Source organism: Eurosta solidaginis, chromosome 4 (assembly GCF_040869045.1).
Source record: "Eurosta solidaginis isolate ZX-2024a chromosome 4, ASM4086904v1, whole genome shotgun sequence".
In the NCBI taxonomy this organism is placed as follows: Eukaryota; Metazoa; Arthropoda; class Insecta; order Diptera; family Tephritidae; genus Eurosta; species Eurosta solidaginis.
The window spans coordinates 239,729,082-239,744,766 of NC_090322.1; the positions used below are offsets into that span (position 1 = coordinate 239,729,082).

The 15,685-nt window shown below is 35.7% G+C and overlaps 1 protein-coding gene across 8 annotated transcripts in view; it reads left to right on the forward strand.

Moving 5' to 3' along the window:
• Rhp (rhophilin) overlaps positions 1-15,685 on the forward strand; it is a 275,760-nt gene that overhangs the window by 237,934 nt on the left and 22,141 nt on the right. For all 8 annotated transcript variants that reach the window (XM_067785250.1, XM_067785246.1, XM_067785251.1 and 5 more), the window contains 2 exons: positions 3,974-4,090; positions 4,191-4,318. In XM_067785250.1, coding sequence (XP_067641351.1) covers positions 3,974-4,090; positions 4,191-4,318 — 245 coding nt within the window. The remainder of the gene's footprint in view (positions 1-3,973; positions 4,091-4,190; positions 4,319-15,685) is intronic.

Sequence of the window (15,685 nt, forward strand, 5' to 3'; positions counted from 1 at the left end):
AAGTTAACCGATATCGCGCCATCGATTTTTCGATAGGATTTGTGCTCAGGAAAAAAAGCTCCACTACAAATGCCCAAAATATATATATAATTTTCGAGCATACGAAATAAATTTTTTTTTTTTTACTTTTTTTCGACTTTGAATTTTAAGGTTTTGTTTCATGACCTACTAAAATCTTTAAACGTTGGCGATAACAGTTTAAAAAACAAACAAAAATATTCTTCAAAAACTGTTATCGACAACGTTTTTAGCGGACACTTTTGGGTCGGACAGGGTATACATGAACATTTTACAATCAAATGAAAATTTTTTAGTAGTTAGGTCATGAAAAAATCCTTAAAAATCAAAGTCGAAAAAAGGTGGCGCGATATCGGTTAATAAATCGACCCAGTCTAATGTACATACGTTTACGTGGTACATTTACTGGTACTTTATTGTTATTGTTCTACATATTAAAGAACACTGGTCACTGTGTAGTTATTTTTATACCCAGCTGTACTCGTTTTTTATGTTTTATCTTACTTTTTTTTTGCTGAATTGTTGTTTATTGCTTTTCCACTTTTGTTCAAGTATTGGTGATTTTGTTGTTAGTGTTAGTGTCGCTGTTGCTATTTGTTCTTCAGTGTCGACACTATTCTTTGCTTCACATTTGCATGCGATGACATTCGTCAGTCAGTTGAAGTGACTCCTACCCGACGAATTTGGGTATTTTTCTGATTGTAATTGTATTAGTTGAATGTTATAAATTGTTTTTTGTTTTTTCATTGCCAATACCTTTACTATCACAATTTTTTTTTATTTATAAGTATTGGAATTGGAGTTTTTTTGAAACAACTTTTCCAACATTCCCCGTTGCATTCCCCGTTGCAACCTGACGTTTAAGGTTACTCATAATCGAAAAAATGTCGGCATTTAAATGGCATAACGTATTAAGGTATCGGCAAGTCATTCACCTTTTTCCTATGCATGCCAAGAATTATTTTGGATTGTCACATTTCTACTTAGGGTATGGTCAGTTTCCATACTCTGGGTTCTACGCTAAAGTTAGCTTTTGTAGAGCATAACCTCAAAACCTTTTGTTTATTCTACTATTAAGCCAGTGAATAAGTATATACATTATTTCGTTGACACTCGCTCGCAGACTCGCTTTAAAAAGACGCATACTCCTTTTCCATCGGAATCACAAGACTTATTTCGATGGAAGACCTTCGCCAAAATATCTCTCGCTGGACTAATTAAAAAAAAAACCGACCACCCCAATTTGACATCTTTATAAATCAAAATAGTTTTTGAAGCCATGTAAATCCCTGTATACAACAAAAAGTTTAAAGGACAATTCTCTTAGTCTAGGAAGCGTAGTAAGCGGAGAAAATATTCCACGTTTTCTAGACCAAATATACAACACTCAAAGAACGTACCACTTACACAAGTAATATTCTTGCGATCTGATCCTGCCAAGAGTTAAATATAAACCCCCATATTCATTACAAAAAAAAGGGTTTATAAAGCTTTTTAAACCGACGTTTCCATATGAATTTTATTATTTTTATGAATAAGGGAGAATATTTATATTTCATGTCGTCGATCCCATTAAAATTACTAAGACGTATCAACTCCCATGAAAGACTAACCCGATTCGTTGTTCGTGTTGAAAACTAACTCCAGTGGAAGACTAACACGTTTCAGTTTCTCGCTTAGAAGATTAACACGTTTCACTTGTTTGCGCGAAAGACTAACACAGATCATTAAGGAAAGCTGACGAACGGATTTGCAAGGTCGTACGAATATTTTTTGCAAAGTTCTGCAAAAAAAGTGCCGTTATCTACTTAAGTCAATATTCCGGAAACCATACACTGAAAGAAATGGTGCTAGTAAACTCAACAAATCGGTTCTGTTGTTCTTGACTTAACGGAGATTCGGTGAAATTGATCGAATTACGGTTAATTCGACCGAGTTCTTTGCCGAGCGAACAAATTAGTTTAGTCATTTCAACAGAAGAGAAATTGTCGCTCTTAAGTTAACAAAATTCTGTAAAATTAACAGATTCCTAATCAATCTAACTGATTTTTTTGTTAACACACCTGATCTCACTGGTCATTTCAACATCGATCAACAGTCAATACATGAGCAAATTTCAAAGAGAATTTTACGCTCACTGCGCTCTCTACTTTGTACTTATGTATGCTGTGTACTATATGTATGCACATATTTACGTATGTATATGGCGGCCGCCGTGGTGTGATGGTAGAGTGCTCCGCCTACCACACCGAAGACCCTGGGTTCACACCCCGGGCAAAGCAACATAAACATTTTAGAAATGAGGTTTTTAAATTAGAAGAAAATCTTCTAAGCGGGATCGCCCCTCGGCACTGTTCGGCAAGCGCTCCGAGTGTATTTCTGCCATGAAAATATCACAGTGAAAACTCATCTACCTTGCAAATTCCGCAACATAGGCACTTTCGTACAAAGCTGTCGCAACAACTTTTTTTGTTCATTTGACTACTAAAACGGTCAATTACGAATCAACGATTTTTGCGCAGTTGATTCAACAGCTTGTTGCATTGCATAAAAATTTACAGACATTTCGGTTGAATTGACCCGTATTTCGGTTGATTTTACCAGTCTTTTTCTTTCATTGTAGGCGGTACATGAAAAGTTTAACATTCATTTTATTCATTATAATATTTTTCACTTTGGTCAACGTGGTGTAATGGTAGCGTGCTCCGCCTACCACACCGAAGATCATCAAAGAACATCAAATTTTAGAAACAAGTTTCTTTCAATTAGAAGCAAATTTTTCTAAGCGAGGTCGCTCCTCGACATTCCGAGTGTATTTCTGCCATGAAAAGTTCTCAGTGAAAACTCATCTGCCTTGCAGATGCTGTTCGTAGTCGGCATAAAGCATGTAGGTCCCCGCCCCGCCAATCTTAGGGAAAATTTAATAGGAGTACGATGCAAATTGAAAGAGAAGCTCAGCCTAAAATCTATTCGGAGGTTATCGTGCCTAACATTTTTTTATTTATTTTTAAACTCATAAAAAAATAATACGGCGCAAAAGGAAAATTTTCATATAGATGCATTTAACACAAGCTTATGCATTCCAGTAACATCGCCACAAGCAACCAAAATGTTGCGTTTATAAATATGAAGCAACTCCAGACTTGGCGATTCAAGTTTAATTCGCCTTGCTCATTCACATACAAAATTTCATGAAGCACTGTTATAAACAAGATACAACAAAAATATTTGCTAACATATTTTGTGTCGTATTCATTTGTTATATTGCAGTTTTTAATTGCGAAAAATATTAGAAAAATTACCAACGAGTGGGAAAAATAATTTCACTTACAAAGTGTGCCAGCACCCTTAGCCAAAGCAAATGTCAAATTCTTCTTCTTATGCTTTGCTTGCAACAAACTTCGGGCAGATGGCGCCAGTGTCGCTCAATCTACCGTTCTCCATAAAAATACGTGCAATCTACTCACAATGCATAAGATTGAGTAAAACGCATCTATATGAAAAACTGTTTATGTGACGGGGCCTTAACGTTGCGTTGAACGCATCTATATGAAAAAGTTCACTGTTACGAGGCCACAACTTTGACTTGCGCAGCGACCAGGGTTCAGCTCCTATTTGAAATAAAATAAAAAACAAATACGAAATTGAAATTCAAAATATTAAAAGTGATAGTCATAAAAAGATTAAGTAAACTTGAATTGCGTATTCTGCCTGTTTAAACTGTTTATGTTTTGTTTATATTATGACTTATCTATTGTCTAAGAAAACAAAAACAAATAGTAAAATATGACTCATAGCCGCGGTATTTCAAAGTACTATATAAACAAATAAATAATTGCTCGAATACAAATTCGTACTCGTACACGCATAAAATAACAAAAATTTTGCCAAGTATTTCACTCTAAGATATAATACTTACTGACTAATTTTTTTTTCCTTTTTCTCTTTTGTCCAGGGCTCCGATCCACGTGCGGCCACATGCCGTGGCAAATTACAAAGTCGCCGTTGCAAACTAAATCAAGAAATCAATAAAGAATTGCGACTGCGCGCCGGTGCTGAAAACCTTTTTAAAGTAAGAAAACAAATACATAGCTAAACACATGCCTCTAAATGCACATTAACCCGACCTATTCACTAATCCTGTGGCATTTTGTATGCTTTTTCAATTTTAGGCCACAACAAATCGCAAGCTACGCGACACAGTCGCTTTAGAATTGAGTTTTGTTAACTCGAATTTGCAATTATTGAAGGAACAATTGGCAGAGTTGAATTCATCCGTGGAAATCTATCAGAGCGATAGGTGAGTACAACTGAATTGTTAATATGTATACTGTAAGTACATACGTACATTAGGGTGGTCCTCATATATATATTAAATTTCTCATTTTTTCCAGTCCCACCTCTTCAAACGGTAATTTCAAAAGCAAAATATCACTCAATAATCAATAAATTATGGTTCTTATTGTTGTTGTAGCAATACGAACACTTGGGGAGTGTTATCGATGTTGATGGTCCTTTGCCAGATGCAGATCCGGTACGTTCCGGTACCAAGCACCTTTAATGTAATAGCCCGTTGGTGAAACTTTCTAAGCCATACCGCCCTTCCACCCCTAGATATATGAGGAACTTGGGTCGCCAGAGGCTCGCCTGTTAAAAAAAATAGGATTCGCAACGTGTAGGTGCGGTTGGCAATTGAGTTGGAGAAGCTATATATTGCGCTGGAAACCCCTTGAATAAATAACTCCAATATTCAATAATGCAAAATGGTCTTTATTAGACTACTTTGAAAGTACTTAACAATAACACTTATGTGCTGCTTTTATACACTCCGTTGCTTCATTCGCATATTTCTACTAAAGTTTAGACGCTTCGCCTTCTAGAACCGCTGTATCTCCTACTTGGTAATTGAGCTACAGATATGCGTGTGTATGTGTAAGTAACAACTTCGGCTGATGACCACATGTATGTGTGTGAAATATCTCTTCGTTGCCTTGTATGTATGTGTATAAATGATGACTGATGTATTCATGTATACAAGTGTGGCTTGCTTCATGTTTTTTATGTTGCGTGATTATTTACTAACAGCCTAGTGATGTCAACATTCGCCACAGTACTGTGGATTTTGAGTGTTATAATTCAAAAAAATCAATTTTAAATTTTTGACTCTTCATAGAGCAATGTTAACTTTGCGGCACCCTTTAACTATTTCCAATCGAGACCTAAAGTTATATATGATATTTTCGACCTAAGTATTAGCGCCTGAAGGGATGATACCAGAAACAATCAACTATGTAATTTATAAATGCCACCCTAATGTACATATATGTACGTACTTTTGTTAATATGTATTCTTTTAAATAAATATTTATGTGTCACGCAATTGTATTTAATTTGTGCTCATGCGAGTATCGTTTGTTAGCAAAAATTCTAGGAAGTCGTTTACAAAAACTTTATTCCAAATTTATGGCATCGAATTTTACTTTTTATCTTGGCATTAATAAAATTTAATGTCCATTTAAATGCTTGAAAAAGGCATTGACAGGGTAATAGCGCGACCAAAAACGATTTACTACGACTGACGTTCGATGAATGTGTGGCATGAAATTGCAAATGAGCTTATGAGGTTTGGTAATTAAAGCTTTGGGAATTCATCTATAAAATGCAAGCGAAATTAATAACAAAATAATTAAATAATTGGCCTTCACAATAATCTTCCTTTATTTGTAGTGAACAGCCTAAGGCTATTCCGTTCAGCAAGGTTCGCAAGATCTACGACTTAGTTTTCAATAAGCACGTTGCTTTATTAAAAATCTACCTTATTTCACGCAGACATATCCGTACCACCAGGCATGCTTAACCAACGAACCGATATCATTTCGTTACGATAATTAACGTTAATAAACGAAACAAAGTCATTTCGTTTCGTTTATAAACGTTAAGAACGTCAAATTGACGCAATGATTTTGTTTCGTTTTCTGCCATATCAAAACGAAATCAAATCGTTTATGTTGATTATTAATTTCAAACTATGCTGGCAAAGCTGATTGATGGCGGAGTCATTAAAGTTAAAAGCATTAGCCAAGCTGATTGCAACTTTTCTCATGAATTTTGACAGTACGAACATTTCTCAGAGTATTTTTGACATTTCTACCAACGAACTACACAAACAAATTACATGGAGTTTGTGTGTGTATGTCCGCTCGCTGTTACCACCTTGCGGCTTCACCATGGCTATAGCATTGCCAGCACAATTCAAACATAAAATATCACGTTTTTGTTAACGTTTTTAACGTTAACGAAAGCTTTTCGTTTCGGTTAAAAACGAGATACAATTTATCTTGATAATTTCTTTATCGATAATATTTCGAAGTGTTTCAACGGAAACGGTGGAAATTTTTTGATAAACGATTAGCTTAACGTTAAGGTGCATCCCTGCGTACCACCTTAAAAGACGGGTACCGGTGCGTATACGTAACATTTTTTTATTATTTGGTGCTGGCTTTTACGCGACGCGTTGCTGTCGCAGATAAACTAATTTCATAAATCCGTCTTATTCTCCCACTTACTCCCCACTATCTTTTCCATTCCACTTGTCTCTCACTTTCTCCAGACGGTGCATTTTCCGGAAAAAAAGTAACTCCAATATTTATCTATTCGAAGAGCTACCTACATGTATAACACTGTGAAGAATATTCATATCACTAAATAAAGGCGGCCACCGTGGTGTGATGGTAGCGTGCTCTGCCTATCACACCGTATGCCCTGGGTTCAACTCCCGGGCAAAGCAACATAAAAATTTTAGAAATAAGATTTTTCAATTAGAAGAAAATTTTTCTAAGCGGGGTCGCCCCTCGGCAGTGTTTGGCAAGCACTCCGGGTGTATTTCTGCCATGAAAAGCTCTCAGTGAAAACTCATCTGCTTTGCAGATGCCGTTCGGAGTCGGCATAAAACATGTAGGTCCCGTCCGGCCAATTTGTAGGGAAAATCAAGAGGAGCACGACGCAAATTGGAAGAGAAGCTCGGCCTTAGATCTCTTCGGAGGTTATCGCGCCTTACATTTATTTTTTTTTTTTTTTTAAATAAATGCACAACAACAAAAACCTTAAAGCAAGCTACATAAACACATTAATCATCATGTACACACAAACATTCAAGCAGCAGAGAGATACTCACAAACGCATGTCATCATCAGCCGAACTAGTACTCAAATATACCCACGCATATGGTTACACACTACAAATACACGCGCGTATGGCTGGTGACCAGGTGCAGGGTTCTAGAAGAAGAAACGTCTAGAAATTTGGCAGAGAGTATAAAAGCAGCACAAGCTGAGTAGTCAGTAAGTAAAAGAGTGAAGTACTCTCAAAGTAGTATAATAAAGACCATTTTGCCTTATTGAATATTGGAATTATTTATTCAACAGTTTAGCGATTCGAACGTTAGCAGAAGGTTGGAATAAGCGGAATTCCCCTAAATTCGTTACAATACATTTCAAAAAAATCTCACAACAAATACAATTTATTTTTACAATAGATGGATCCTTGGTCTCCTTTTCGGAAAGAAAGCATTCCAAATATGAAACTAGTCGTAGAGGAACCACTTTACGGGATACACACTACAAAGCTTTATAGCTTCACAGCTTTCCCAACCAAATTGTAAACCTCATTTACCCGAAGTGAATCCTGCTACACATATGAATGTATCATACATATCACGGAACTGGGAGGTGAGGGCGGTGGTGGAAGGTGCAACGTGGTCATGTTAATCGTTCCCAAGATCGGTCGGGCTAGTAAAATAATGATACTTGCTAGCATAACGTACCGGATCTGTTTCCAGCAAAGGACCACCATGAGAAATGAGATAATTTTTCTGATGACGATCATCCAAACGTTTTACTAACTATGGTTGAAGAGCACGACTCTTGCAGCAAATGGTATAGTTTCCCGATTGATTGATGTCCTCGTGATAAAGAGGAACTTGCGACGTCTATCACAGGCAATGCATGAGCATTGAAACGTCATTTTCTACAAAGGATGATGCGAACGACGGGAATAGCGACACCTACTCTACCAGGATTTGGCTTAAAAAAATATGCCAATCTACTTGTTTACTGATCGCAGAGCACGAAACTAAGTCGATCTCGTCGTGATTGACAGTAAGCAGAGCACAAGAATCTTGAAAATGCGCACGCTATCTGTTTTTAATATCAACGCAGAATTGTGGCAGCCAAGCCACATACATACACGCTTCCCTGGGACGAAATAAATGCACGCAGTGACCTGTCGATAACCTGCTCACAGAACAGAAGATCTGATGATTACTCCACTCGTCTTTCATAACTGCGTAATCTTCGACTTGGCGGTGGAACACATCAGAGGGAGCACTAATTTCTCACTCACTATGTAGTGGTGCTGCTGATGCCCATAGTTTCCAGCTAGCTCGAAAAACCCACTGGTGCCTAGGCCAACGTCCGATATATGGGCGCTTTATCGTGAAGATAAGAGGGCAGACGGACACCTCATTAAAAGAAATAGGCATGAGGCAGAATGACAAGAGTGCGACAGGCTTCAGGTGTTGGCTAATGCCCGAAAAATCTACCAGGTTACAAGACCGGAGCAGATTCCTGTTTTGAATGATCGAATTGGTGAAACCATGGCAAAACAGAAATTGACCTTTGATACTTCTGTAGACAGATGATTTGAGAAAATACTTACATGTATTTTGTAACTGCAAACTATGTCAACCAATCTCAAAAGTTTCTTTGAAACCGCCTTACCAACGCATAACTTTACCACATGATGGCATACAAAGTATGTCCAGAGCATAAGGAAAATATGCAAAAGAAGGCAACTGTGATAAGGTTTACAACAACTAAGGCATGACGTAGCTGAATGCGTTTGTAACACTTCAACCATCGTAGGAGTGCGGGTTCAAATCCCACTCCCGGGAGAAAAGGCTTTGAAGAGATTTACAAGGTATAATCGAAACAGCTGTCGCCTTGTCCATCCTGATGTCACGTTGTTTAAATTTCTCCCAAATTATTAAATAAACAATCTCAAAAAAATTGAAAATTCGAGAGAATTCATGAGCTTAACACCGGCTTATAATAATTGAATTTCTATTATTATGTTTTCTAAGAGAAACTGAAACCACGGTTCGAATCCCGGTGAAACCTTTGATAACATTACAAAATTGCCTGATGATGATTACGTTGGCGGTTTTCGAAATGGTCCATCGCAATATGCCAGTAAATGTTTCTTTCTTTTCAGTTTCTCTTAGAAAACATAATAATTGAAATTCAATTATTATAAGCCGGTGTTAAGTTCATGAATTCTTAAATATAAGTATAAACTGAACACACCATTAAAGAAAAATACATAAATATGTACAGCTGAGCCCGAGGTTACAAAGCTTCTAATTCGCAACGAAGAAGAACTTTACAAAAACAAATCTACATGGCACACAAATCAATATAGAGACAAAATGTGTCAATTGTGTTGTTAGTGTTGAAATGAGAAAAACTGAATTAAGCATGAAAGCAAATACCAGCAGGATGGCCTAGTGGTTAAAGGCTACTGCAGTTTCACCATGTGATTCACGGTTCGAATCCCGGTGAAACCTTTGATAACATTACAAAATTGCCTGATGATGATTACGTTGGCGGTTTTCGAAATGGTCCATCGCAATATGCCAGTAAATGTTTCTTTCTTTTCAGTTTCTCTTAGAAAACATAATAATTGAAATTCAATTATTATAAGCCGGTGTTAAGTTCATGAATTCTTAAATATAAGTATAAACTGAACACACCATTAAACAAACATACATAAATTCGAGAGAATTTAAAATTTTTTATTTAGAGTTTTCTGAATTTTTTTAGGTAGGCAGTATTGTAGTAATAATTTTAGTCTAACAAAGTGCAAGTTATAGGTCTCTCAAAATTTGCATTGAATTTTTACAATTTTTTGGAAGCAGAGCCGGCGAAAGTTGTGGGCATGGTGGGTAGGACTACCCACCCTGGAATTAGAAATGGTCGATAAAAATTATGCCAAATATTCGATAAAAATAACAATAATAACTTCATTCAACGGTGTGGAACTCTAAATGGATAAAAACATCTGGGCGGAACTAACGTCAAATATACCACTGAAAGTTGGGAGGTACTAACTTTGGTACAACCCCACAAACTATACCTTTCAATTTAAAAATAATTAATGCCCGTTGGAGCCCAGTTACCTTAAAAGACTTTTAATGTCAATTTCTTTTGATCGTGCAAAAATTAACTTCTAATTATTTTGATTTCTCCTCATACGAACATTTAATATTTGCTCAAGTAAATTATGCATATTAACAAAATTATTTGCACTGTCATTGATGTTCTCTGGAATTTTACCCACTGGCATCGCAATTTCTGGTCAAGAGCATTTTTACGCAACCAAGCGGAACTGTGAAATTGCGCTGCTCAGCTCTGTTAATGGCATTTTTTTTTTTGTTAATTTTAGTGTATATTCACATACATACATACATTCATAAATTTTTTGGGATCAGTACAATTATAGTAATATTTGTGTTTGAGAAGCTGTTGCTGTTGCTGAACAAATTATTTGACCAAGTCTGATCTTATATGTTGTCTCTTTACATCCATCTATAGCAGTACAGTATATTGGTCTAACATGGGATCCGACACATTTTATCAAGATGATGACAGTTAACTGAAATAGTCACGCTTAAAACTTGGTTGGGTTTTAAAACTAGCTCCAAGTAATATTCTAGCAATGTTAATGCAAACAATCCCGACATAATCCGGGGATAGTTCCGAAACAATTCTGAGATGATCCTTTAAATAATCCTAAAATATTTTTGGTAAAAGTCTCTGAAACCCGAGACTGTCCCGAAAATAATCAGCAAATGTTATCGAAAACAATAATTCCCAAAACAATTCTGAATAAGTTCTAAAAGGAATACGTTAAATACACAGAAATATTTCCAATACAATCTCCATAACAATCCGAAGATGCTGCGGAAATAGGCTCAGATTTATCTCCAATTAATCCTAAAGCAATCACGAAATTAGAAATAGTGCCGATATGATCCCAACTGCAATAGCAAAATAATTCCGAACAGTCTCAAATTGCTCACGAAAAAATCCCGAAATGTTTCACATGTGACTCCGAAATGGTGCTGCATGCAATACCGAATCGATTCCGTAAACAGCGTTTACGAAATGATCACAAAAAGAAGTAAAATTAACTACCAAATTGATCCGAAAAAAGAGCCCCAAGTTTTACACAAATGGTCTTAAAATTACACAAAAAATAATTCCGAAATGGTCGGATAATACTGGAAATGCTTATTTTATCAAAATTCCTTCGAGCTCGATCTATATAAATTGAAACTAAACAGTATTCGTCTAGTTTAAAAAGATTTAAATTTATAACGATTTAAAAATAAAAATTTCAAAAAGACTATTAAATAATAGAAGTAACAAGTAAGGAAGGCTAAGTTCGGGTGTAACCGAACATTCCATACTCAGCTGCCAAATTACAGCTTGCAAAACTTATAAATTACCTTCTTTTAAAATTGGGCGGTGCCATGCCCATTGTCCAAAATTTTACTAATTTTCTATTCTGAGTCATAAGGTCAACCCACCTTCAATTTATCCGTCTTTGGTAATAAATTATCGGACTTTTTCGGTTTTTCGAAATTTTCGATATAGAAAAAGTGGGCGTGGTTATGGTCCGATTTCGTTCATTTTAAGTAGCGATCTGAGATGAGTGCCCAGGAACTCACATACCAAATTTCATAAAGATACTTAAAAATTTACTCAAGTTATCGTGTTTACGGGCAGACGCACGGACGGACATGGCTAAATGAATTTCTTTTTTCGTCCAGATCTTTTCGATATATAGAAGTCTATATCTATCTCGATTAGTTCCTGCCGTTACGGGGTACCGTTATGCGAACAAAATTAATATACTCTGTAAGTTCTGCTCAGCTGGGTATAAAAAGGGGCGTAGGGGTGCGTTTAAAAAAAAAGTCATCCAAAGCCATCATGCGACACGTCCCAACTCTCACTCAGCACTCACTTTGAAGTTTACTCATTCAGTCCTGTTGAACACGCCTAAAAATATTCCTCAAAGTTTGTATTTAAAAAAATTTACCAAAGGAATGTGTATAAAAAGAGCAGCAACCGAATGGCAAAAGTAAGGCATTCAAATGGCTAAGTAGATAGAGGCCAGTATGATAGCTGATGAAGAAGTGAAATTTAGAAAAATGTCCTTTAATAAAATCAATTGGCATTTTCTGCAATCCCATTCCCTTTGCCAGCTGCGCGCAAAAAACCATATATATAAACTATACACATTGCTTTTTTTTTTCTCGGACGTTGTGGGAGGGCACTGCCCTCAAGTGGTCCGATGAAACCAGGCTAATCCTGTTTTTGTGTTTTTTTTTTTTTTATCCTAATTCTTATTTATGTGTTATTTCTAATTTTTTTTGTTACCGAGTCTTTGAGAGGCAGTGGCTTCTTAAGCGGCGAGATCCAAAACCGCTCAGCTACAGAGAAACTCATCAGCTGAGAAATAAAGATTCACAAAATACAATAGATTAAAAGTACAAATATAATTTTTTAATTATTAAGAAAAGATAGAACCGTCTTTTTTATGGCAAAGAGAGAGTCCGAAACATCAATTATTCTCGAGTTAGAGTTATAATCTTCACACAAATATAGAAAAGGTTCGTGTAGTTGGAAATTGCTTCTGCATTGTTTAAGAATTATAGGTTTATAATGCCTTGAAACTCGGCATGGAACATTCAAGTTTACTTCGTTCAAAAGAAATGGGTTGAAATCGATCCATTTAAAAGTCTAGCCATAAATAGTACACCTAGCATTTCTCTACGACTTGCAAGGGTAGGAAGATTTATTAGTTTTAATCGATTAGTGTAAGGAGGAAGATTATACGGAGAGTCCCATTGAAGATTTCTCAAGGCGAAAAGTAAAAACTGTTTTTGAATTGATTCTAGTCTATCCACATGAACTTGATAACGCGGATTCCAAATTATCGATCCATATTCTAATATCGGCCTCACCAATGATGTAAAAAGTGTTTTTGTAACGTAAGGATCACTAAACTCTTTTGCCCATCTTTTCACAAATGCTAAAACTCCTCTCGCTTTATTGACTGTGGCATTAATATGAGGGTTGAAATTAAGTTTGCAATTTATTGTAACTCCCAAGTCGACAAAAACATCAACACTTTCCAGAGTTTGGCCATTAATTGTGTAGGAAGCTGGCTGTATGTTCCCACGTGAAAAACACATGGATTTACATTTTTCTATGTTGAGAGGCATAAAATTCGCATTACACCAAGTAACTAAACGATTTAAGTCCCCCTGGAGTACAGAACGTTCTTCAACCGACGCGTATGACTTAAAAAGTTTTACGTCGTCGGCATACATTAAAATTTTAGAATATTTTATAGTTGTGGAAACATCGTTTATAAAGATCAAAAACAGAATAGGACCGAGATGGCTGCCCTGAGGCACACCGGAGGGAACATCGATGACTTTCGAACAAATGTTTTTAAAAATGACTCTTTGAGTTCTACCGCAAAGATAGGAGGAGATCCAGCGAGTTAGGCCGGGTTGAAAACCAAGCAATTCGAGTTTATAAACAAGTAATGAGTGGCGTACATTGTCGAATGCTTTGCTGAAATCAGTGTATATAACGTCGGTATGATGATTGTTTCTAAACCCATTAAAGACGTGAGTTGTAAATTCAAGCAAATTGGTTGTGGTTGATTTTGTAATGACTTTCTTCCTATTTTTTTTTTAGCCTAATCGCGTATGTTTATAGGCGTGAAAAAAATGTTTTCTGTAATTTATAAATATTTTTTAAATTATCTCCTCAAATCTAAAAATGTTCGGTATTTGCTTCGATTCCCATTTTATTCATTGTTGCGATATTTTTCGTAGAAGTGGGGCTAGGCTTGCGTGTTAAGTTTTATTTTTAAGCACTTGTTGCATTTTATGTTTTGGTAGTAAATCTACAAATGTTTTTAATTTTTAGTATTTTTTTTTTTGCTGATGGTTCGCATACATAATTTTTTTAACAGCTTAGGCGTTATTGCCGTTAGTACAAGTAGCAATTATTATTATTATTTTTTTTTTGTTATTCATTATTTGCTTGACGTATAAGTCGTTTGACACGCGCTTGTGTTTTGAATTTTTTTTTTCTAGTGCTACCTTTTTTATATTTTGTTTTATAAATATTCATTGTTTTATTTGAGTGTTTCGCTGAAATTAATTTTCGTTTGAAAGTTTGGCGTTTTTCCTTTGCTGTTTGTGGTTGAATAGTTTTCAAATTTTTCGCAGAATATATATTTTGTTTGTTATTTTTTGTGCATTTTGTAGTTTGGCGTTTGCCGCTATATTTATTTAACAGCAATTACAATTACAACAATGACTACGGGAACAACAATCGCACATTTGCAATTATAATTATAAGTAGTTAGTACCACACACATACACATACATATGTACATAGATGTAAATATAATTATACATAAATATTTTTCTGTTATTAAAATATTTTACACATCTTTCGCATTCATTTGCTGGTGTGGCTTTATTTTTTTTTTTTTTTTTTTTTAATATTGTTAAGTGTGATTGTTAATTTTTGTTTAATTTATCTCTGTATATATTTTTTTTTTACAATCTGACAGCCGCCAAATGCATTACTGTCGTTATATTGCCAACTCGAACAGCAACCGCAACAGCAGTCTCATTATTTTCACACAATCTGGCAACATTATTATATAATGACAACTTTAATTGTATTTAAATTTGTTGGTTTACAAGCTGATGGTAAACATTTAAAGAAATATGCTTACTAAAAGGTTGTAGGCGTAGAACGAATGTCTAGGTAATCATATACCGCAGCACACGGAAAAATAACACTGGAAAATTTTATCAAATTTCGTCCAACAAATTCTTTTTACTTCCTTTATATTAGGTCGGTTGAATGTTTGTCCGCTTTTCATACAAATCTTGCAATCGATTTTTAAGGAACTTCTCATTGAGCTACAAACGTGAAACTTTACACAAAGGTTAGAACACCGTAACAATGCAACAAAAGGAAAAAAATCCGTTAGGTGGCGCACGGATCGAAATAATTAGATAAGAATTTGAAAATTTTCAAACCAGCCTTTAAGTAACTTCTCGATGAGCTAGAGACTTGAAATTTCAAACTTAATTCAGAGGTCGCTGACAGCCGATGGATGACACGGTACGAAGAGATTCGCTAGGGGGCGCACGGGATGAGATATTTAGAAAAATCGTACGAAACGTAGGAAATTTTGGAATTGATTTTTAGGTAAGTTCTCATTGAGCTACAACTGTAAATCTTGACAGATAGGATAAGACGCCGGGAAAAATTGAGAAAAGGAGAAGAAAATTCCGTTAGGTGGCGCACGGATCGAAATATTTAGATAAGAATTTGGAACTTTGGTGTTCTGAGATCGATTTTAAATTTTAAAGTAACTTCTCATTGATCAACAAACATGAAACCTCAGAGACAGGTTAAGACACCGTGACAAAGGAACAAGAGAAGAAAACAACTCCGTTAGGTGGCGCACAGATCGAAAAAATTAGATAATAATTTGGAAATTT